This window comes from Antechinus flavipes, chromosome 3, assembly GCF_016432865.1.
Source record: "Antechinus flavipes isolate AdamAnt ecotype Samford, QLD, Australia chromosome 3, AdamAnt_v2, whole genome shotgun sequence".
NCBI classification, from domain to species: Eukaryota; Metazoa; Chordata; class Mammalia; order Dasyuromorphia; family Dasyuridae; genus Antechinus; species Antechinus flavipes.
Window position 1 is genome coordinate 481,362,363 of NC_067400.1, and position 24,746 is coordinate 481,387,108.

At 34.6% G+C, this 24,746-nt stretch overlaps 1 protein-coding gene across 2 annotated transcripts in view; it reads right to left on the reverse strand.

Moving 5' to 3' along the window:
- Positions 1 to 2,857: 2,857 nt before the first annotated feature.
- Positions 2,858 to 24,746, reverse strand: part of CCDC15 (coiled-coil domain containing 15) — a 61,099-nt gene continuing 39,210 nt past the window's right edge. For both annotated transcript variants that reach the window (XM_051986765.1, XM_051986766.1), the window contains exons 9-11: positions 8,808 to 8,984; positions 6,348 to 6,496; positions 2,858 to 5,218 (exon numbers count right to left, since the gene is read on the reverse strand). In XM_051986765.1, the coding sequence (XP_051842725.1) occupies positions 5,097 to 5,218; positions 6,348 to 6,496; positions 8,808 to 8,984 (448 nt within the window). In that variant the 3' untranslated portion in view covers positions 2,858 to 5,096. The remainder of the gene's footprint in view (positions 5,219 to 6,347; positions 6,497 to 8,807; positions 8,985 to 24,746) is intronic.

Consider the following 24,746-nt stretch of genomic DNA (forward strand, 5'->3'; position numbering starts at 1 on the left):
GCTTTATCATTTCTTCTGATGGTCCTCAGGCAATTGGGGTTAAGTGACTTGCCCAGGGTCACACAGCTAGGACGTGTTAAGTGTCTGAGTTCACATTTGAACTCAGGTCCTCCTGGCTTTACAGCTGGTGCTCTATCCATTGTGCCACCTAGCTACCCCTTCTGTTTTTTTTTTTTTTTTAAGGGTTTTACTGAAATATAAAATAGGCTTGTCTGGGTCTCTTCATGTTTTCATCTTACCTCAGGGATTGATGGTTTAGAACTTTGCTATTTTTATCAGTACCTTCAACTGAATTATCCAAACCAGAAGTTGGGAGTGATAGTCTTGGGACAATATGCTTTATACACATATGCCTCACTCCCACTGGACTTTAAGGTGTGAACCCACTCTTTCCAGGATTCTTATGTGCAATGAGAGAGTGTCCTCCTAGTCCGGCAGGAATGTTTTTCAAACTACTGTTCTTGTTATACAGTTTTTTAAAAATTATTTTCAAAATATGTATGCAAAGATAGTTTTCAACATTCACCTCTGAAAACCCTGTTCCAAATTTTTCTCTCTCCCTTTACCCTACTCTCCGCCCCCAAATAGTAAGCAATCCAATATATGTTAAACATGTGCAGTTCTATACATATTTCATACTGCACAAGAAAAATCTGAAAAAAAAGAGGAAAAATATGAGAAAGAAAAAAACCAACAACAAAGGTTAAAAAATACTATGTTATGATCCATAGTCAGTCCCCACAGTCCTCTCTGGATGCAGATGATTCCCTCCATCACAAATTTATTGGAACCGGCCTGAATCACCCTCATTGTTAAAGAGCCAAGCCCTTCTGAGTTGATCATCATATAATCTTGTTACTGTGTACAATATTCTCTTGGTTCTACTCACTTCACTCAGCATCAGTTATGTAAGTCTGCCCGGGCTTCTCTGAAATCATCCTATTGATCATTTCTTGCAGAATAATAATATCCCATAATATTCATATACCACAATTTATTCAGTCATTCCCCAACTGATGGGCATCCACTCAGTGTCTTGCCACTACAAAAATGGCTGCACATTTTTGCACAGGTGGGTCCTTTTCCCTCCTTTATGATCTCTTTGGGAAATAAGCCCAGTAGAGACACTGCTGGAACAAAGATTATGCAGTTTTATAGCCCTTTGGGCACAGATCCAAATTGCTCTCCAGAATCATTGGATCAATTCACAACTCCACCAATAATGTATTAGTGTACCAGTTTTCCCACATCCCCTCTAGTATTTATCCATTATCTTTTTCTGTCATCTTAACCAATCTGAGAGGTATGTAGTGGCACCTCAGAGTTGTCTTGATTTGCATTTCTCTAATCAATAGTGATTTAGTTGCTATACACCTCTTAATAAATTTCTTTTTAAAAATCAATGCCTTTGAAATCACACAGGTGGCATGCCTGAAGAAAAAGCCAAGGGTTGTTAGTTTAACAGATGACAAGTTCCACAAAAGTTTTAAAAAATTAGAATGTTGGGTTCTACACTTATCTCTAATTTCATCTTAATAAAGTTTTAGGATAAAAAATATTCAGTTTCATAAGTAAAGAATATTTCACCTGAAAAACATGAATTTTGGCAGAAAATTCACTCTATTTACTGTGTTATAGCAGCTGGAAAAAATGGTTTTAGATATCACTGAGAGGTGGGATATCCATGACTAAGATGGTGATAGTCCTCATGTACTCTCCTTTGGTCAGAATACTGTGTTTAGTGTTAAACACACTTTTAGACACTAATAAGTTGAAGAACATCCAAAAGAAGTATAACCACAATGGGGAAAGAGCATGAGATAATACCATGACGACTGACTGAAGGCATTAAAAATGTTTAACCTGGAAAAGAAATGAATAGGAGGTGGGGATATGTGGATGTGATGTTTTTAAAAGAGTTGTCACAGGGAAGATGTAATAAACTTGTTCTACTTACAGTCCCAGAACTAGGACAAAACTGAGAGAAGTAGATAGAAGTCACAATGAGGCAAATTTAGTATCAGTATAAGGAAAAACATCTGCACAATTTAGAACTATTAAAAACTAGGATGTGCTATCTTTGGAAGTAATTAGATGAACCTCACTGACTTCAAGCAAAGGCTAGATGATTTGTCAGATATTTTTAAAGGATTGTCTTATTCAATTATGATTGGGATAGATATCCTCTGAGGTCTATTCAAGTCCTGTCTCTGGCTTAGCTGAAACATGACTATGGACACTTAAATTATCAGAATCACTATGTGAAAAATCTTTATTTACACCCATATATCCATTCATTCAATAAACATTTATTAATCACAGACTGTGACAAATACTATGCATTAAAAATGGATAGGAAATTACTTTCCAAACTGAAAAGTATTACCTAAATGTGAGCTCTTAGTATGAATATCACTAAAGTTGTTAGGGCAAACAGTCCCAAAGTGAAATTATTCAGGGAAACATGAGACATTTTTGGTCTTCTAACTTCATGCTGAAAGGAAAATGCATTCTTCATTGACATATATTGCAAGTATTCTAGAGTCTATCCTTCTGATAGGGATACTAGTTTATTAAAAATCTCTTCTGGATAGAGAGCTAAAGGGGATAAGATTTCATCACTGAGTTTCTAGTAATAGCTTTCACTAATAAACTCTTTCTATACTTCTACACTTCTACTTCTTCCTTAACTCTATCAGTACTTCAGTAGTGACTTTAATAGTAAGATCAATGCCATAAGAGAACTTAAAAGGAAGTACAGATGTTTCCTTATCTCTTTGTCTACAATCCAATTCTACCATCAGTACACTATAGACAAACATGTCACGAGACGAAGAGAAGAGGCAAAGATAAAATATTAAAAAGTATAAAACCATCTTTATTTATAAAATCTTAGAATTTTTGAAGAAAATAGCAAGGTACACAAAATAAATTATCCATCTAATACATCTGGGAAACTGAAAAGCAGGATCTTGTTCTTAGAAAGAAAGGGAGAAGCAGCTAGGAACTGTGAGAACCTTCTTTCTGTCCGAAGTAAAACAATGCTAGAGGTCACCTAGTCCAGCTTCCTCATTTTACAGATAAAGTAACTAAGGTTCAGAAAGGTCACTTGGTCAGTTAGTAGCAAACTAGAATTTGAACTGTGATTTTTTTTACTTCCAACAGGTAGAACTTATTCTAGAATATATTCCTTCTGTTTAAAAAGAATAGAAAACCCAACAAATCATCTCTAGAAATTTCAAGAGTTTATAGTGTACTGAACTTAATAAATAGGCCCGCAAACCTCTGTTTCAAAGTTGCAGGTGACATATCAAAGACAAAGTAAGGAAATTTTTGAATTTTAGTAGAAAAATTAAATTAGATTTCCAATTGAAATGACAGCATTTATTACAATTTTCACAATAAACCCAATATTAGTTTTTTCCAAAACAAAAAAAATTTCTTTGAAAATTTACCAACTCAATTTTCTGAATTTTTCTTATGATAAAGTCAAAGAAATTATAATTAGCATTAATCTGGGGAAGTTTGTGAAACTGATCTTCAAAGTTCTCATTTCCTTAAGCTCATATTTAAGACTTCCCATTTAATCTGAGTAAGTTTTGTTGCATTATAGCATTATAGTTGGGGATGATCTAGGTTTCTTTCAGGAGGGCAGTTGGGTTCTCAGTAATTCTTCAGTTCCATAAAAGCAAAATTGACTATAGAAAATTATGACCATGGTGCTGACACATCAGCTAAGGATGAATTAATGCTGAACCTAGAATGGTGAGAAGCCTTAGTTGGGGAAACAGAATTCACTAGGCCTAGGTAAAGATTAACTCTACTTTGGTCCTACTACCAATTCAACAACTGACCACAAGCAAATCATAAGACCACACCAGTACAGACTTTTAAGAACAGCAAGAGATTTTCTACACCATGTAGTTCAGATATTTGAGTTAAGATGAAAGGATATTGTTAGAGCATCTCAAAAATCAGTGCTTGCACAGATAAGGTGCTTAATAAACATTTGCTGAAACAAAGGTCAAGAGAATTCTTTGAGGTTGGAGCTATGAACATATAGCTTTCAAGCATTTTGACAAATAATTAATTTGGTTTAAAATAGTCAAAATGGTCTAATCAAAAAATAATTTGATAATTTTTTTTCTGTCACCCACTAGTATCTGTTTTGGCATCTATCAAATCCCAGTTTAAATGTTTTATCATTAAGTACTGACTAGCAACTGACTGGTTAACTTACCTACCAGAAAAAAAAAAGTTTAGGAAGCTGCCATGACAAACCAAGCTCATATCAGAGAGAGACCTTTTATCTGTTTAGCAGGAAAACTAGTATTTCATTCACTGATTCAAAAAGGGGATATCAGAAAATACTTGACTAATTTCAAGTTTAGTTTCACCTTCTGAAGTATTATTTCTTTCATATAAGGATTCTCCATATTCAGAGAAACTATTTACTGTTTCTCAAGCCTTCTAAAGAAAAAAATGCAAATAAAATCTCTGCCTCCAAGGCTAATAGTCATGGAATTGGAGAAGAAGCAATGTTTTAGATTAGGTTTTTTGGTGATGTAGAAGATATAAATATTTAAGATGATAATGTGTTTCAAAATCCAAAGTTCCCATCTCAGATTCTAATCTATAACTAGAAAGCAATAAAGATGATTGATGATACTGATGATATTTGGAAATTCATTTGAACACATGATCTATCCAAACACCTTTATCTTTGGTAAGAAGATTAAAATAAATTCAGTTCAGAACAGATGATGATTGAGAATCTCTAAAAGAGAAGTCTTCACAAATATTTCTTCTTCATCAGCAGCAGAGCAGTCAGGTACTGTCTGTCTCAAGCCTGATTGCTGACCTTTTAATACAATTGCACTTGTGTGATTTACATGTAAGAGAAACTAGGTTTAGACCCCAATCTGTATTCTTTCCATAAGCATGGTGTAATCCATCCATCAAGGACTAACTTCTGAGAGAGTATAAAGATATCTATGTTGCAATCCTACTCCCTAGAATCATACACCTGATAAGTTGAATCCAAATACCCGCTGAAGAATTGATCTGGAGTGTTGACTGATGCCAGAATCTTACTGCTACAGAATCTTCCAATTCCTTCTGCGTGCAGATGCAAAACTGTGAATGGCGAGTCGCATTGATGAGTTACTTTCAGAAATCTCACAAGATGAGATGACAGAATGTAGTGCTTGAGTGTATGCTGTAAACCAAGAATTTTCACATTGATTAAAAAAAAATTAACTTCCAAAATAATGTAAAGTTAACTTCTCCACAGCCCAATCTTTCTCTATTAGTTCTGTTTCCCTAACCTGGAAATACATAATAATAACAATCAATCAACCAAACAAACAAAAACATATTACCATCACTTACGCACTCAGTGTAATTCTCTATGATTATAAAACAGATGTAAATCTGTATTGGTAGAGGGAATTTTCTTGCAGAGAGTTTTCTATGCCAATAAAATAAGAAATTTCCCTCTGGCCTCCAAGAGGTCAACCCTGACCTTTAGCGCTTATGCAGCACTTTGAAGTCTGCAAAGGGTTTTACATCCATTATCTCATTACAATTTCACAACAACCTGTGGAGCTAGCTCATCTTACAAATGAGCAGAGGAAGTAATTTGTATGATATTAAAATAATTTAGGCCACCAGTATAAAAAATACAAAGTATCTCATATATTCCACTGAACTATCTCACTAAAAGTATCTCATATACACTACTTTGAGACATAGAAATGAGTGCCTTTGTTGTTGATCAGGACCCAAGAACCTGGATGATGATTAATTTGCTCCCCCAAGATCAGCAGAAAGCATTTCCAGTCAGCTGGCAGCATTTCCAGCCAGCTAGGATTCTTAATGATGGAGTTGGTATTTTACCAAATCATCTCAATATCCCAAGAAAATGGACAATTCAAAACTTCCCTGCCCCCAGGAAGGAGGTACAAATTTATGGGGAAATGTTGTATATTTCACATAAATGAGATTGTACTTTAATATTTTTGCTACAAACTTATTATTTGAAAATAAAATTTTACATGAAAAGATTATAATCTCAATGTAATAAATAATATAAATGACATTAAAGAACATCTAGATACTCCATAGTCTGGGAATGGCTAGAGTTCTATTCTATGTGGCTGTTAAATATAACCAATAGGCTGTGTTTACAAGTTAAATAATAAGGACTTAAACTGAAAATAATTTTCAAACATAAGAGAGTAAGTAAAATGATATACACAAAGGTCAGGTGAGAAATATGAATAATTTTCAACCTTAACATGTCTCAGCTTTTTGCTGTCAGATCTCACATTTTCCTAAAAACATACCTTGATTGTTTTTATAGAAGATACAATTATTGGCACAGGTATCAGGATGAGCATCCCAGAAATCAGAACCACAGCAGCATAATGGAGGCAAATCAATATTATGCAGTCGCATCTTCTCTTGTATCTGGGCTCTTAAAGCTTCTATATATCTGTAAAAATCACAGCTAACATTTATTAAACACTTTCTATGTGCCAGTCTATGACACAAAGAAAATATGGGCAAGGCGGGCAAGAAAGGCAGAAAATCCTGGCGTCTTAAATTCATCACTTAAATAAAGTAGATTAGAGAATCAAACCAGACCTTCTAAAGTGATTTTCTGAGTGAAACATTTTCTGCTTTTGTACCTTAATTTATTCTCTAACCATCTCCACAAATGAGGAAAATATTATTAAGTAGTCTTCTCTCAAGTTAAGAAGTTTTTAATAAGAACATATTATGTGGTAGGACCTGTGCTAAGTAAGTGCTGGTGATACAAAGACAGAAACAAAAGTTTTTTTTCTCAAGGAGCTAAAATTCTAGTGAATAAGATGATACATCAAGAACTTGGCAGAAAAGATATAATACAGAATAGGTGGAAAGCATTCTGAGAGAGGGAATATTAGCAGCTGAGTGATCTCAGGCAGAAGAAAGCAGAGGCAGAGGCTGAAGGACTAGACCTTTGGATTTAAAGACATTCGGAGAGAGCTCTTGGAACCAAGCAGAGAGATAGGCCTCTAAGCTAACCGGGCTATATTGGAGATAATAAAAGATCTGAACTTTTATCACCTGGCTGCGTTTTGAGAAGAAAAAGCTCACTACATTTTGGCGCCCGAACAGGGACCCCACACCTGAACCCCAACAAACAATAAATCTTTTTTTCTCTTTCAACATTGTTTTATTTTTCCAATTACATGTAATGATAGTTTTCAACATTCATTTCTGTAAGATTTTGAGTTTCAAATTTTTTCTTCTTTTTTCCCTTACCTCTCTTCCTCCTTAAGGCAGCAAGCAATGTGATATAGGTTATACATATTTTAAACATATTTCCTTATTAGTCATGTGGAACAAATCTTGAAAAAGGATTGGATATGAGGGATGAGTGAGAGTGAAGAGTCAAGAATGACTTAGGTTGGGAGCCTTGGTGACTGGACTGGGGGAGTCTTCACAGTAATAAAGAACTAGGGAAGACAGCAGAGTTTTAGAGAAAAGATAAGTGGTTTTGGTTTGGATGCTGAGTTTGAGATGGCAACAAGAAAACCAATTCAATATTAATCAGAGAAATGCAAATTAAGACAACTCTGAGATACCACTATACACCTGTCAGATTGGCTAGAATGACAGGGAAAGATAATGTGGAATGTTGGAGGGGATGTGGGAAAACAGGGACACTGATACATTGTTGGTGGAATTGTGAACACATCCAGCCATTCTGGAGAGCGATTTGGAACTATGCTCAAAAAGTTATCAAAATGTGCATACCCTTTGACCCAGCAGTGTTTCTACTGGGCTTATATCCCAAAGAGATACTAAAGAAGGGAAAGGGACCTGTATATGCCAAAATGTTTGTGGCAGCCCTGTTCATAGTGGCTAGAAACTGGAAAATGAATGGATGCCCATCAATTGTGGTATATGAATGTTATGGAATATTATTGTTCTGTAAGAAATGACCAGCAGGATGAATACAGAGAGGACTGGCGAGACTTACATGAACTGATGCTAAGTGAAATGAGCAGAACCAGGAAATCATTATATACCTCAACAACGATACTGTATGAGGATGTATTCTGATGGAAGTGGATTTCTTCAGCAAAGAGATATAACTCAGTTTCAATTGATCAAGGATGGACAGAAGCAGCTATACCCAAAGAAAGAACACTGGGAAATGAATGTAAATTGCTTGCATTTTTGTTTTTCTTCCCGCGTTATTTCTACCTTCTGAATCCAATTCTCCCTGTGCAACAAGAGAACTGTTCAGTTCTGCACACATATATTGTATCTAGGATATACTGTAACCTATTTAACATGTATAGGACTGCTTGCCATCTGGAAGAGGGAGTGGAGGGAGGGAGGGAGGGGAAAAATCGGAACAGAAATGAGTGCAAGGAATAATGTTGTAAAAAATTATCCTGGCATGGGTTCTGTCAATAAAAAGTTATTAAAAAAAAAGACACCTTATTTTCATATGTAAATTACTTGTCACAAAATAAAATATATTTATTAATGTAAAAAAATAAAGAAAACCAATTCAAAATACTCAAAAGACATCTGATGAGGTGGAATTGGAGCTCAAGTGACTAGGGCTCAATATACAGATATATGGGAATGAAGTACATAGAAATTATAACTGAAACCATGGAAGATGATGAGGTCACAAGAGAAAATAAAAGTATTGGGGAAACATAGCCTCATTTTTCCTGAAAAGGACAGAACCGTGATTCTTTTAAATTTGTAGTAAGTTTTGAACACTTCTTCTAAAGTACCTGATACATTCTCTGCTCCTCTGCTGCTTTTTATTAGCTACTTCTCTCTTATCTTCCAATTCTAAATCAGTTAATATTTCACATGTCTTCTCCTCGGAATACAGGTCTTCCTGATATGTCATTCTCAAAATCCTTTGCTCTTCAATGCAACGCTGCTGCTCTTTCCATTTTTTAATTCTGGAGACAAATACATAATAATTATTTCTACAAATTATATACAAAAATTTTGCATGATTTGGCCAAATACTCCTTGGATTCAATTCTCTGGAATCATTACTCTTCCCCCCCCACCAAAAACAAAAAAAACAAAAAAACAAACCCAAAGTCAAAGAATATAGTAGAATAAGAGTAAGTTTGTCCTTAATTACAAATAGGTAATTTGGAGATTTCTTTTACAAGAGTCTTTTCATACATACCCCTTTATATACAAACAAGTTTTCAGAGGGAAATGGAGAGCTGCAAAGATTTTTGTTTATCATATTCTTCATTATGCTATTTAGTCTGTCAGTTATCAAATGTTTATTAAGAACTTACTATGTGCTAGACAGTGTGCTAAGAACTACAGATATCCTGCCCTCCAAGAACTTACTTTCTAATGGGGATAACAACCTTCTCACAGCTAGATACATAAAAGATATATATGGGAGTAGAAAGTCAGTCATCTGAGGGAAGATGCTGCAGAGATATTAAAAAAGATGAAAAAAGAAAAGATTATTAGATCAGGCAGCTAAAAAATCTTTGATAAGGGCACTAGAAAGGGTGATTTCAATTGAATGATGAGGTGAAAAGTCAAACTGTGCAGGGTTTGGAAGTCAGAGAGAGGAAAGAAATAGAGGCACCAAGTATAGATGGCTTTTTCAAGTAATTTGGCCAATAATAAGAGAAGAAAGATACGATGGTAGCTACATTGTCAGATATAGCTGTGGAAAGTTGAACCAAGTGAGGGTTTTTTTAAGGAAAGAGGAGAGATGGGTGTGTTTCTGAGTAACATGCAAGGAGCACACAAGGAAGAACTTGAAGATGGGAAATAATGGGAATGATAGTAGAATCTGCTAGGAAAAAATGGGAAAAGATGGGATCAAGGGTGCGTGTAGAGGGAGTGGCCTTGGCAAGAAGAGCTATTTCTTCAAGAAAGTTGGAGGTGAAGGTGAAGATAACAAGGGAAGATGTTTAAGTAATATGAAATGAAGAGGAGGAAAAAAATGGGGAGTTATCAATAAATGGCCTCGATTTTTTTCACAGAAGTATAAAATGAAATCTTTAGCTAAGAGAGTAGAGATTCAGTGGAAGGCTTAGGGAATAAAGTTTGGAATAGCTGCTTTGGTGAAAGGAATAGAGATTTATTAGAAAGATATAAAAGGATTGTCTTGATGAAGTAAGGATACTTACTTCTGGAATATAAATTGAAGTTCTGAAATATAAATGTGTAATGGACCTAACCAGTCAAGTTTCATGACTATTTTCTAGCTATGTTTAATAGCAGGTGAATTAGGAGCAAAAGAGGTAAGTGGTACGAATAATCCAGATTTGGGTTTGGAAAAGAATGTTTAGAAATAAAATGAGGGAGCAAGTGAGCTGAGTTAAAGAGAATATAGAAGAACTGGTTTATTGGTGAGGGCCTGATAGTTTGGAGAAAAAAAGAGGGGTAGAGAGCATGGAGATTACAAGGATGAATAAAAGGGTAAGAAGTTGTAAAGCAAAGGGAAAGACTAAATGATCAGATAAATTACGGAGTTTTTAAACAAGGAGGTAGAACATTTGTGGGTGATGAAAAAATCAAGGCTATGACCATTTTTGTGTGAGGCAGACTGGAGGAGCAGGTCATGGAATTAAGCAAATCAAGGAAACTAAGATCTTGAAGAGCGCTTGACTCTTCCTTTGTCTTCACCAAATCTAATTAGCTTTTTTCTCAATAATATTTTATTTTTCCAAATACATATGAAGATAATTTTCAACATTCATTTTCGTTTTGCTCATAGGAATATATTTTATTTTTTTCTCAAAAGTATATTTTTTTCTATTTATAGTAGCCTTTTTTGTAATGGCAAAGAACTAGAAACTGATGAGAATGGCTGAATAAGCTATGGTATATGAATGTTATTCTATAAGAATAGCATGATGATTTCAGAGAGGCTTAGAAAAACTTACATGAACTGATGCTAAGTGAAATGAGAAGAACCAGGAGAACATTGTACACAGCAATAGCTAGATTATGTAATGAGCAACTGTAATGGACACGGCTCTTTTCAACAGCTAGGTGATTCAGGTCAATTCCAATAGATTTGCAATGAAGAGACCCATCTTCATCCAGAGGAAGAACTGTGGGGACTGAATATGGATCACAACATAGTATTTTCACTTTTTTTGTTGTTGTTTGCTTGCATTTTGTTTTCTTTGTCTTTTTTTTTTCCTTTTTGATCTGATTTTTTTTTTTTTTGGCAGCATAATAATTGTGGAAATATATATATAAGAATTGCATATGTTTACCTTAGATTACTTGCCATCTAAGTTGGGGGATGGGAGGAAAAAGGGAGAAAAAATTTGGAACATAAGGTTTTGCAAGGGGTAAATGCTGAAAATTATCTATGCATATGTTTTGAAAATAAAAAGCTTTAAAAAATAAAAATAAAAAATAGCATTTTGTTTTCCAACATTCATTTTTGTAAGAATTTGTTCCAAATTTTTTCTCCCTTCTTCCCACTCTTCCATCTCCCCTTCCCAAGACAGCAAGCAATCTGTAAATTAAACATATGCAATTCTTTTAAACATATTTTCCTATTTGTGATGTTGTCCAAGAAAAACCATACTGAACGGGAAAAACCATAAAGATAAAGCAAAACAAACAAAAAAAAGTGTCATGCTTTAATCTACATTCAGTGTCCACAATCTCTCTGGATGTGGATCCATCACAGTTGATCATCATATAATCTTGCTATTTCTGTGTACAATGTTTTCCTAGTCTTGCTCATTTCATTCAGCATCAATTTATGTGAGTTTTTCCAGGGTTTTCTGAAATCAGCCTACTCATCATTTCTTATGGAACAATAATATTCCATTACAACATTATTACAATATAACTTAGATTCAGCCATTCCCCAACTGAGTGAGGGGCATCCACTCAATTTCCAATTCCTTTTTTAAAATTTTTATTAAAGCTTTTTATTCACAAAACATATGAATGGGTAATTTTTCCAACACTGACCCTGGCAAAACCTTTTGTTCCAAATTTTCCCCTCCTTTCCCCACCTCCTCCCCTATCTGGCAGGTAATCTAATACATGTTAAATCCAACATATGTATACATATTTATACAGTTATCTTGCTGCACAAGAGAAGAAGGAAGAAAAAGAAAACAAAATGCAAGCAAATAACAGAGTGAGAATGCTATGTTGTGTTCCAACACTCTGTTCTCAATTTCCAATTCCTTGCCTCTACAAAAAGAACTGTTACAAGCATTTTTACACATATAGGTCCTTTTCCCTCCTTTAAGATCTCCTTGGGATATAGATCCAGTAGTAATCCTGTAGGATCAAAGGGTATGCAGTTTAATAGGCCTTTGGACATAGTTCCAAATTGCTTTCCAGAATGGTTGGATCATTTAATAACTCCACAAACAATGCATTAGTGTCCCAGTTTTCCCCACATCCCCTCCAATATTTATTCTTATCTTTTTCTGTCATTTTAACCATCTCTTATCTTTCTCTAAAATATCTCTTGCACCTATTTTCTCTTCACATCTACTCAGCACTTGTTTAGTAATTCTTTGATACATGTAGCATGCAGTACCGTAAATATACAACACTTCTCGAAGCAGTTAATACTTGTTGAGCCTTAAAGGGATCCAGGGGTTTTAAGAAGCATGAGTGAAAACGTTCCCAGAATGAAGAACAAAGATCTATAAAAGTAGAGTGGCAGGGGAAAGAATGTCATATATAGAGGGCAGCAAAAAGGCAACCTTAGCTACAGTGTAGAATGTATAAAGAATAACAAAGAAAGAAAGATGACGCTAGATTATAAAGGGCTTTAGATGACAAAAAGAACAATATTTATATTATCCTAATGGAAATGGGGAATTGCAGAATTTTCTTCACCAGTGGCATGGTCAGGCTTACACTTTAGGACTATCAGCTGGCAATTATGTATAGGATGGATTGTAGAGAAGAGAGATAAGAACAGTGAAACTACCCAGAAGGTTACTATAATAATCCAGAAAAGATGTGATGAGGGCCTGAGCTAAAATGGCTCTTTTCACCTAGAGTACTAGATAAAACAGCTTCCCTGTCTTCCTTGCTTCTAGTCTCTCCACTATCCTACTTACTTCATATTCAAAGTAAAAAAGAAAAAACAAACAAAAAATCCCAAACAAACCCTTCCTCTAAATTGGCCTACTGAATAAAATAAAATGCTAAATTCTTAGTTTGACATGTAGGACCATCCTAGCATCTATCCATTGATCCAGGTTGTCTATTTTAAGTTCAAGAGGAAGAATATATTTTCTAAGATTAACACATCCACAATTAGAGATCTGTCCTATTTGGGTTGTAATAATCAGGCTCTAGAAAGAGCAGATAAATTTGGAAATTGTTCTAGATGTTGGTTTAAGTCATCTAGAGCATTAAGTCATCTACAACATTGTTCATAAATACTACTTATGAACAGTTCTACTTTTTATTAGAATGACAAGAACACTGAATTTAGAATTATCTTCTGTGTGCTCTTCCATCCTCTCTCATTTCAGTAACCTTTGCTAAACTATAAACTAAATCTAGGCACTCTTCAAAAAAATGGAAAGAATGGGGAACAACATAATTTAGTATACAGATCTGCAGTTTAATAAGAGAGTCTTTTTTATAAAGTGGCCTAAAATAAAAATCCAGTAACAACCACAATTTCATCCAACAAATCCTAAGCCCAATAACCAGGAAAAAAAGGTCACAGGAGAAAAGAAGCTCATTGTTGCTACTTAGCTAAAAGGATTCTGTTTTATTCAACTTAAGGTCAATATTTGTATGTCAGGAGAAGAAAAGATATAAAAGCTGTGAGGGAAAATGTGCAAGGAGGAAATATTAAAGATGCCAAAAAGGACATAGAGAAGGAAGAAATACAAATGTTGAGTTATATTAAATTATACAGCACCTTCCTTCTTAAGAATTCAATACTTATAAAAATAAAAAAGATAAAGAGACTGAAAGACTTTAGAATTTAAAAGATCAAGCTAAGATGCTAGATAGAGGGAAGATTTTCTGTATCTTTAAATAAGATAGCAGGGGCAGCTAGGTAGCACAGTGGACAGGTAGCATAGTGGACAGAACACCAGCCCTGAAGTCAGGAGGACTTGAGTTCAAATCTGATCTCAGACAATTAACACTTCCTCGCTGTGTGACACTGGGCAACTGCCTCAGGAAAAAAAAAAAAAAAAGATAGCAGATGTCGAGTCTGATGAATCTACATATACCTAGGGTAGAATCTAAACATAGTATATGAAAGAACATGAAAAAGTAGTTAAAGAGAGAAGTGTATGCCTAAGGTATGAGAGGGAAGACAGATAGGGAAGGTAAAAGGGAGAATTATGAATTTAGCTAAATACATTTCTTTTCCTTATGGAAAAGGCCAAGGGGAAACAAATCAAATAAAACTGAAAGACAAAACATTCACTGAATGGCCACTGTTGGTTACCAAAGAAAATTTGTGGTGACAATGTTAAAGTAAAAAAAAAAAAATCAATGTGAAGAATTAGATTGATGATTGACAAGAAAACAATTTCAATTTAAGAATCTTCAGACTACCTGAACTATGACCAAAACAAGATCTTAAATAGTTCATTTTAAAAAATATTAAAGGAAAATTGCCCAAATTTCTTAGGAACAGGAGGCAAAGTAGAAATAGAATCTATCAATTACCTTCTAAAAGAAACCTTCAAATGAATATTTCTAGGAATATTATATCCGAAATAAAGAGTTTCTAAATCAAATAAAAAATAGGTCTAGAAGCCAGATATAAAAAGAAGCACAAAGAACTCAGAATCATCTATTATTTAGCAATTACCACCATAAAAGGGTGGAGAGCTTGGAATAAAATATTTTGAAGGCAAAGAAAAGTACAATGTTACAGATAAAAAATCAAACAAATGAAATTTGTAATAAAAAATCCAGAGCTGCAAGCAAACTGAAGTTCAAACACAGAATTAAGAGAAATATATATATTTTTAAAAATATAAGTGAAAAATAAGGAACTAAAATAAGGACAAATGATTAATATTCTAATATGGAAGATGTTATGTGTGTCCCTATAGAATCATAATATCATTAGAGGTGTAAGAGAATCATATCATCATTAGAGGTAGAAGAGGGAGTCCAATTAGAAAGAAAATGTGGGAATGGTTCTGTTAAGTCTTTAAGATCTTAAGAACAAAAAAAAAGGGAATAATATATTACAGGTGGGAATGGGGGAAAAGAAAGAAAAATTAAGAAAATTAAATCACACAGGGTGCTCAAGTAGATATCTATACAAACAGAAAAGAGAGAGCCCATGGGGAGAGAATGGCTGACACCTAATAATCTCATTTGAATTGGTCAAGGATGGAAGAATACACACACATACATATACCTAGATGGGAACAAAAATATATCTCACTTAAGCAAACAGGTAAGAAATGTAAGAAGGGAAAAAGAAGAATTAGTGGGAGAGTCAATTTAAAAAGGGACAGCTAAGTGGCACAGTGGATAGAGTGCTGGACTTAAGAGTCAGAAAGACTCATATATCCACAGCCTCAGATCCTTACTAGCAGTGTGACCCTGGAGAAGGAAATGGCAATCCCTCCAGTATCTTTGCCAAGAATTCTCCATTGGAGAGGTCCATGGGATCACAAGGAGTCAGACATGACTGAACAACAAATATAAAAAGGCTCCAAAATTAAGGACTATGAAAGGCTTCTTATAGAAGGTAGGATTTTAGTTGAGACTTGAAGGAATCTAGCGAAGCCAAGAAAAAGAAAGTTTCAGGAATTGGGGGATAGTCAGTGAAAATGCTCAGTGTTAAGTGATGAAGTATTATGTGGATGAGGCAACAAGGCCAGTGTCCAAGGGGAATAAGGTATGAGAAGACTGGAAAGACAGGAAGGGGCCAGGTTACGAAGGCTTTGAAAGACAGAAAATTTATATTTGATCTTGGAGATAAAGGGGAGTCACCAGAACTTATAAATGGGAGAAAGTGTGATATGGTCAGATTAATATATTAAAATCATCAATTTGATAACTAAAGGGACGATAGACTGCAGTGGGGAAAAGACTTGTAGCAGGATAAATAAAAAAATTATGGCAATAATTTAGGCATGAGGTGCTAAGGGTATATAACAGTATAGTGGAAGTGTCAGAGGAGAGAAAGGGGAATGCTACAAAGGAGGAAATGACAGGACTAGGAATAAGAGAAAGTGTGAGGATCTGAGAATAACAATAGGTTTCAAGCTCAAATGACTAGCAAGGTAGTAGTACCTTCAATGGTAATAGGGTAAGTTAGGCACTTTGGAAAGAGTATTTTAGGTTGAATAATGATGTCATAAATCAGATTGAAGAGTTAAAAACATAAGGAGAAAAGAAGTGGAGACCATCGATAGCAGACAGACTCTCAGAGTTCTGCTATAAATTAGAAGCTGAGTGGATGCCCATCAGTTGGAAAATGGCTAAATAAGTTATAGTATATGAATGTTATGGAAGATTACTGTTCTATAAGAAATGATCTGCAAGATGATTTCAGAAAGGCCTGGAGAGACTTACATGAACTGATGCTAAGTGAACTGAGCAAAACCAACAGAAGACCGTACACAATAACAAGATTATATGATATTCAAATGTGATGGACTTGGCTCTTTTCAACAATGATTCAGGCCAATTCATTTAGACTTGTGATGGATGGAAGAGTCATCTGCATAAAGAAGAGCACTATGGGGGCTGAATGTGAATCACAACATAGTATTTTCACCTTTTTTGTTGTTTGTTTGTTTTTTCTTTCTCATCTCCCCCCTCCTTTTTTGATCTGATTTTTCTTGTGTACCATGATAAATGTGGAAATATATTTAGAAGAATTACACATGTTTAACCTATACTGAATTATTTACTGTTAGAAGAGGGGGTGAGAGGGAGGGGAAGTGAGAGAGGGGGTGAAAAATTGGAACGTGAATTTTTGCAAGGGTGATTGTTGAAAACTATCTGCATATATTTTGAAAATGAAAAGCAATTATTACTTTTTTTTTTTTTATAAAAGAGTTCTTTAAAAGAGAGAAGAGATATAGGACAATAGCCAATGGAGATGGAATAATTAAGTGAGGGTTTTTTGAAGATGGGAGAGATTTGGGTATATTTGTAGGATATAAGGAAGTAAAGAGCAGAGAAGGAATAATTGAATTTTAGTGAAAGAGTAGAGATAACAAACGGAAATTTACAGGAGAATGGAATGAGATGATTTGGGAATGCAAGAGTTAGCTTTGTCAAGAAGAAAAATTAACTCTTCATGTGAAATAGAAGTGAAGGGGGAGATAGTGGTAATAAGCACCTGAGTGATGTAAGAGGGAGAGAGGGAGCATGAGACAAATTAATTACTGTTATGGGCCAGAACTCTGAACATGAAACAAGGATGTTTACAAGATACTAAGTGGAATTGATGAGACAATGATTATCAAGTTTAGCATGTTCAGTATGACTGATTTAATCTTATAACAAATAATGATTTCCTAGTGATATAATGATTGGTTTATACTCAATGTGGAGCACATAAGCAGGGACTGAGAGCCACAAAGGATAAGCCTATTGGAAGCTCTAGGAGCCAAGGAGACATAAATTCCTTTCACCTTCAGTCAGGCTCCAGGTGGCCTGGCCTCCTGTACTTCTCCACTGAAACCAAGTCTCTAGAAGGCCTCTTAAGAAAATTAACCAGGCCCCAGGCAAGGAGACAAGACGTTGAAGGCGATAATAAAGGATTTGGACTTTACCTCTGGCTACTCTTGTAGTTATTACTCTGATTGAAAGGAAGGCTGCTTCCAAAGACCCCCAGGGAAACTGAACCAGAGAACACTACAAATTACCTCAATTTTTTTCTGTGAAATATGAGGCAAGGTTTTCAGCTGAGAGAATGGGAATAGAAAGAGTCATGGGAAGTTGGGAGAGGGATGAGAAGGTTTATGAGAATCACTGTAATGAGTGTGATACGTCAATTAATTAGAAAGGTACAGAAGAACTGCATTGCAACAGTGAGATTTTCCCCTGGATCAATGCCTTGTAGAGGCAAAGGGGCTTGCATAGCTCAAAAAAACAACGAGCTATATATTAACCAAGATGGACACATCATAGTGAGATTTCCTTTAAAATGTGAATCACTGGAAAAGGAAATGGCAAACCATTTGGATATCTCTGTCAAGAAAATCCCAAGGACAGTACAAAAGTGATAAAAGCCATGAGATCAGAAGATGAACTCCTAAGTTTGGAAGCTTTCCAGCACACAACTGGGTAAGCACAGAGGACAACTACAAGTAGCTCTAATACTAATAAATTGTCTGGGGTAAAAATGAAAAGAAGCTCAGATATAGATATATCTGGTTATGAAAGGAAAATCTGATACTGAAAAGATAAATATTGTATAGGAATCTGGAATGTAAGATCTGTGAACTAAGGAAAATTTGATGTAGTTAAATAGGAGATGGAAAGATTAAATATTGACATCTTGGGTATCAGTGAACTTAAAAGGATGGGAATGGGAAAACTTAATTCAGGTGATCACTACATATACCATATACTTATGGTCAAGAATCCCTTAGAAGAAATGAAATAGCCTTTGTAGTCAATACGTAGGTGAGAAAAGCTGTGCTAGGTTATCATTTCAAAAATGACAATGTTATCTGTTTCAATCCAAGGCAAACCATTCAATATCACAGTAATACCACTAATGCCGAAGAAGCCAAAGTTGATCAAGTCTATGAAAACCTATGACATCTAGAAATAACATCAAAAAAAGATTCATCATAGGGGATTGTAATGTTGGAATAACAGGAAAGTTTGGCCTTGGACTAATACAAAATTAAACAGGGCAGAAAGAGTTTTGTCAAGGTAACTCACTGGTCATAACAAACACTTTTTCAACAATCTAAAATGTGTCTGTATATCCAAAAGGTGACTTTATCAACAGATATCACTAGATGATTAATACAGAAATCAGACTGATGATATATTTACCAACCAAAAGTGGAAAAGCTCTATTTAATCAGTTAAAAGAAGACCTGGAGTTAACTGTGACTCATACTATGAGTTTCTTATTGCAAAATTCAATCAAATTGAAGAAAGTTGGGAAAATAATCAGATTGTAAAGTTAGGATCTAAACAATTTCTCTATGAAATAGAGACAATGAATAAATTTAAGGAATTAGATCTGCCTAAAGAACTATAGGAAGAACTACACGAGGCAGCAACAAAAGATATTCCAAAGGGGAAAAAAAAGGCCAGATATTAAAATGGCTGCTTGATGAGACTTTCAAAATAGCTGAGGAAAGAAGGAAAACAAAAAGGAAAAGAGAAAGGGAAAGATATACCCAAGTGAATGCAGAATTACAGAGACAAGGGCAGAGAAGAAGGTTTTCTTAAATAAACAATGCAAAGAAATAGGAAAAAAAAAAAAACAATGAAATTGGAAATACAAGAAGATCTCTTCAAGAAAATTAGACATATCAAAGGAACATTTTGTGCAAAAAGTAGGCCTGATAAAAAACAAAAACAATAGACCCTTAAAAGAAGAGGAGATTAGGAGGAAGCAAGATTACATAGAAGAACTATTCAAGAAAGATTTTAACATCAATGATAACTACAATCATATGGTTACTGAGTTAGAACCAGAAATCCTTGAGAATAAAGTGGGCCTTGGAAAGCATTGCTAACAATAAGGTGATAGTATTTCATCTGAATTATTTAAAATCTAAAACATGATGTTGTTAAAGTGCTCTACTCAATATGTTAGCAAGTTTGGAAAACAATAGCTGTAAGGTTGGGAAAAATCAACTTAGGTTTCAATATAATAAAGAAGGGTACTGCGCCAAAGAATGTTCAAATTACTAAATGAGTACATTCATTTTACACACCAGCAAGGTTATGCTTAAGATTCTGCAAGCTTGGCTTTCAACAATATGTAAGTTGAGAATTAACAGAAGAGCAGGATGACTTTCACAGAGGCAGAGGAACAAAAAACTAATTTGTCAACATTCATTGGATTATGGAAAAAACAAGGGAAATTCCAGGGGGGAAAAAAAATCTACTTCTGCTTCAATGACAATACTAAAGCTTTTGATTGTGTGCACCATAACAAAATGTGTCAAGTCCTCAGAGATGAAGTCTCAGAGTTTCCTGAGGAGGATCAAGAAGTAATAGTTACAAATGAATATGGAATAACTGATTGGTTTAAGATTAGAAAAGGAGTATGACAAGGCTCTATATTGTCAACTTATTTAATTTATATGCAGAGTACTTCATGTGAAATGTCAGGCTGTGATATCAACAATCTTAGATATGCAGATGATACCACTTTGATGACAGAAAGTAAAGATGACTTTTAAGTAGCCTTCTGATGAGAGTGAAAGAGAAGAGCATTAAAGCTGGCTTGAAGTTTAACATAATTGTTTTTGTTTTTTTTTTTAACACCTTGGCAACTGGTCCCATCATTTTCTGGCAAATAGGAGAAGAAATGGAAATAATATCAGATTTCATATCTTTGGGTTCAAAGATCACTGCAGATGGTAACTATAGCCATGAAATGAAGAGGGGCTTGCTCCTCGGAAAGACAGATATATAAATCTAGACGGCATACCAAAAATCAGCTATCTCAACTTGCCTACAAATTTCTGTAAAATCAAAACTAAAGTTTTTCCCATAATGGTGTATGGCAACTGAGAGCTGCAGAATCAGGAATGAGATTATCTTGGAGGTTCAAAAATAAGAGTTAAGAGAAAACTTTGATTGGATGTTTAATGAGTAAAAAAATTGCACAGTCACACCAGGGCTTAAGGAAAATCACTTTGTCAGCTATGTTGAGCATCAGTGGGGAGAGATGACAATAATGTAAATAAAAACATGGCAAAAAGCCAACTAAACTTAGAATATATGCAACAATCAATACTGAAATGAGAGGTTAGAGGACTATGAATGCTAACTGGCAAACAGACAGAATTACTGTCTTGGTTATTTTTGTTTAATTATTTTGTTTCAAAGAAAGTTGAAGGAGGAAGCAAAGACTAAAGAAGTGTACACAGGGAAATTATGATGCTGTAACAATACATTAATAAAAATGTTCTCACAAGAAAAAACATTAAAGTTTAGAGTTATCCAAAGGACAATGTTGGGGTACATGTTAGGGTCAAGCAGCCTGTAAAAGGCATTATCACTGAATTTTCTTAAGCGGTATAAAAACTGTCATCAGAGAGATGACAGAAAAGGAATTGGAATAGTCAGTCATGTAAGAATGAGAGTTAACTAATAGATATACTTTATTGATGTTAGTGCAATGTCACGGGACTGAATGAATCCCCTATAAAGTAATTCTGAAACACATGCAAAGGGAAAAGGAAGAAAATAAGCATTTATATAGCACATTCTATGCGCCAGGAAGTGTTGCTCAATACTTTTACAACTATTATCTCATTTGATTCTTACAACAACTCTGAAAGATAGGTGCTTTAACTATACTCATTTTGAAGTTGAGGAAACCAAGGCTGACGTTAAATGACTTGCCTAGGATCACATAAGCTAGTAAGTATTTGAAACAGATTTGAATTCAAGTCTTCCTGAATCTGGGCCCAGTGCTTTATCCATTGTACCACCAGCTGCCTCTAATGACAAGAACTACACAAGATGGACAGATAAAGATTGATTAAGACCATTGTTAAAAGTAATAATTATACTGATACAATCACAGATTCATCAGTAGCTAAGTATGTTCTAAATCTTGGTCAAAAGTTTTTGCTGCTAACGTCCAAATCAGTGATTCTCAAACCTCATTTTGAAACATACAAAGTTATTTGTATGGACTAATCATTAAGGACTGTCATTAAGTCCAAATAAAATTAAATCTAATCCATTTTATTTGAAAATATACATACTATGAAATATTTCTGGCCATGGGAACATATCATTAAACCAAAACATTAAAAATGCCATCTCCAAAATACTGGTAGTCACTATAAGCTAAGTCTTCGATCATTCTTCAAAGAATTTCAGTCAAAAGGTATTGGGAGTCATTTAGCTGAATAGAAAACTCCCTTACAACATCTAGCACTTGAATATCTCCAGGAAAGAATCTGATACTTTCAAAAGTAGAACATTCCACTTTTGGACAGTTTTCAAGTCAAAATCTACCTTTCTGTAAGTTCAATCCATTGTTCTGTCTTTTAAAATCAAAAAAGAAAAAAAACTCCTCTTCTATCTGAAAAGTCTTCAAATTCTTAGGATTATAGAGCTAAAAGGGACTGTAGCAGTCATCTAAAAAAACCCTCCTTTCTCATTTTATGAAATAGCAAATTGAAGACTAGATAAAATAACTTGCCCAAGGCCACATGCATAATAAATGGAAGAACCAGAATTTGAAAACAGATCATCTAACTTTACATAGAACACTTTGCTCTTTAATAATAAGACTACATTCCCTTATAAAATAGATTTTGCTCTATACAAGAAAATAAAAGAGACTTGGTCTAGGGCTCATAGGCAAATACACTTTTAATCTACTATAATATAGTATATATATTCTGAATTCATCATAATAAGAATTGCTTTAAGGCCGATGCTTATACTTCAAAATATGTGACTTTTTTTATACTGTTGAATGTGATTAGAGATAGTAAATATAATACCCCCTCTAACCCAAGTCACTCTAAAATCAAAGTGGAGTTGTTGGCAAGTAGTTAAAATTAAAATGATTCCAAAAATGTATTAAAATCTAGTACACAGAGATTCTACTAAAAAGCTATTAGAAATAATTCATAATTTTAGCAAAGTAGCAGGATACAAAATAAATCCCCATAAATCCTCAGCATTCTTATACACCACCAACAAAATCCAAGAGCAAGAGATACAAAGAGAAATTCCATTCAAAATAACTGTTGATAGCATAAAATATTTGGGAATCTACCTACCAAAGGAAAGTCAGGAATTATATGAGCAAAATTACAAAAAAGTTTTCACACAAATGAAGTCAGACTTAAATAATTGGAAAAATATTAAGTGCTCTTGGATAGGCCGAGCAAATATAATAAAGATGACAATACTCCCTAAACTAATCTATTTATTTAGTGCTATACCAATCAGACTTCCAAGAAAATATTTTAATGATTTAGAAAAAATAACAACAAAATTCATATGGAACAATAAAAAGTCGAGAATCTCAAGGGAATTAATGAAAAAAAAAATCAAATGAAGGTGGTCTAGCTGTACCTGATCTAAAATTATATTATAAAGCAGCAGTCACCAAAACCATCTGGTATTGGCTTAGAAACAGATTAGTTGATCAGTGGAAAAGGTTAGGTTCACAAGACAGAATAGTCAACTATAGCAATCTAGTGTTTGACAAACCCAAAGATTCTAAATTTTGGGATAAGATTTCATTATTTGATAAAAACTGCTGGGATAACTGGAAATTAGTATGGCAGAAATTAGGCAAGGACCCACACTTAACACCACATACCAAGATAAGATCAAAATGGGTCCATGACCTAGGCATAAAGAACGAGATTATAAATAAATTAGAGGAACATAGGATAGTTTATCTCTCAGACTTGTGGAGGAGAAAGAAATTTGTGACCAAAGATGAACTAGAGACCATTACCAATCACAAAATAGAAAATTTTGATTATATCAAATTAAAAAGCCTTTGTACAAACAGAACGAATGCAAACAAGATTAGTAGGGAAGTAACAAACTGGGAAAACATCTTTACAATTAAAGGTTCTGATAAAGGCCTCATTTCCAAAATATATAGAGAACTGACTCAAATTTATAAAAAATCAAGCCATTCTCCAATTGATAAATGGTCAAAGGATATGAACAGACAATTTTCAGATGATGAAATTGAAACTATTACCACTCACATGAAAGAGTGTTCCAAATCACTATTGATCAGAGAAATGCAAATTAAGACAACTCTGAGATATCACTACACTCCTGTCAGATTGGCTAAGATGACAGGAAAAAACAATGATGAATGTTGGAGGGGATGCGGGAAAACGGGGACATTGATGCATTGTTGGTGGAGTTGTGAACGAATACAGCCATTCTGGAGAGCGATCTGGAATTATGCCCAAAAAGTTATCAAACTGTGCATACCCTTTGATCCAGCAGTGTTTCTATTGGGCTTATACCCCAAAGAGATACTAAAAAAGGGAAGGGGACCTGTATGTGCCAAAATGTTTGTAGCAGCCCTGTTTGTAGTGGCTAGAAACTGGAAAATGAATGGATGCCCATCAATTGGAGAATGGCTGGGTAAATTGTGGTATATGAATGTTATGGAATATTATTGCTCTGTAAGGAATGACCAGCAGGATGAATACAGAGAGGCTTGGAGAGACCTACATGGACTGATGCTAAGTGAGATGAGCAGAACCAGGAGATCATTATACACTTCGACAACGATATTGTATGAGGATGTATTCTGATGGAAGTGGATTTCTCTGACAAAGAGACTTAACTGAGTTTCATTGGAGAAATGATGGACAGAAACAGCTACACCCAAAGAAGGAATACTGGGAAATGAATGTGAACTATTTGCATTTTTGATTTTCTTCCCGAGTTATTTTTACCTTCTGAATCCAATTCTCCCTGTGCAACAAGAGAACTGTTTGGTTCTGCAAATATGTATTGTATCTAGGATATACTGCAACATGTTTAGCATATATAGGACTGCTTGCTATCCTGGGGGGGGG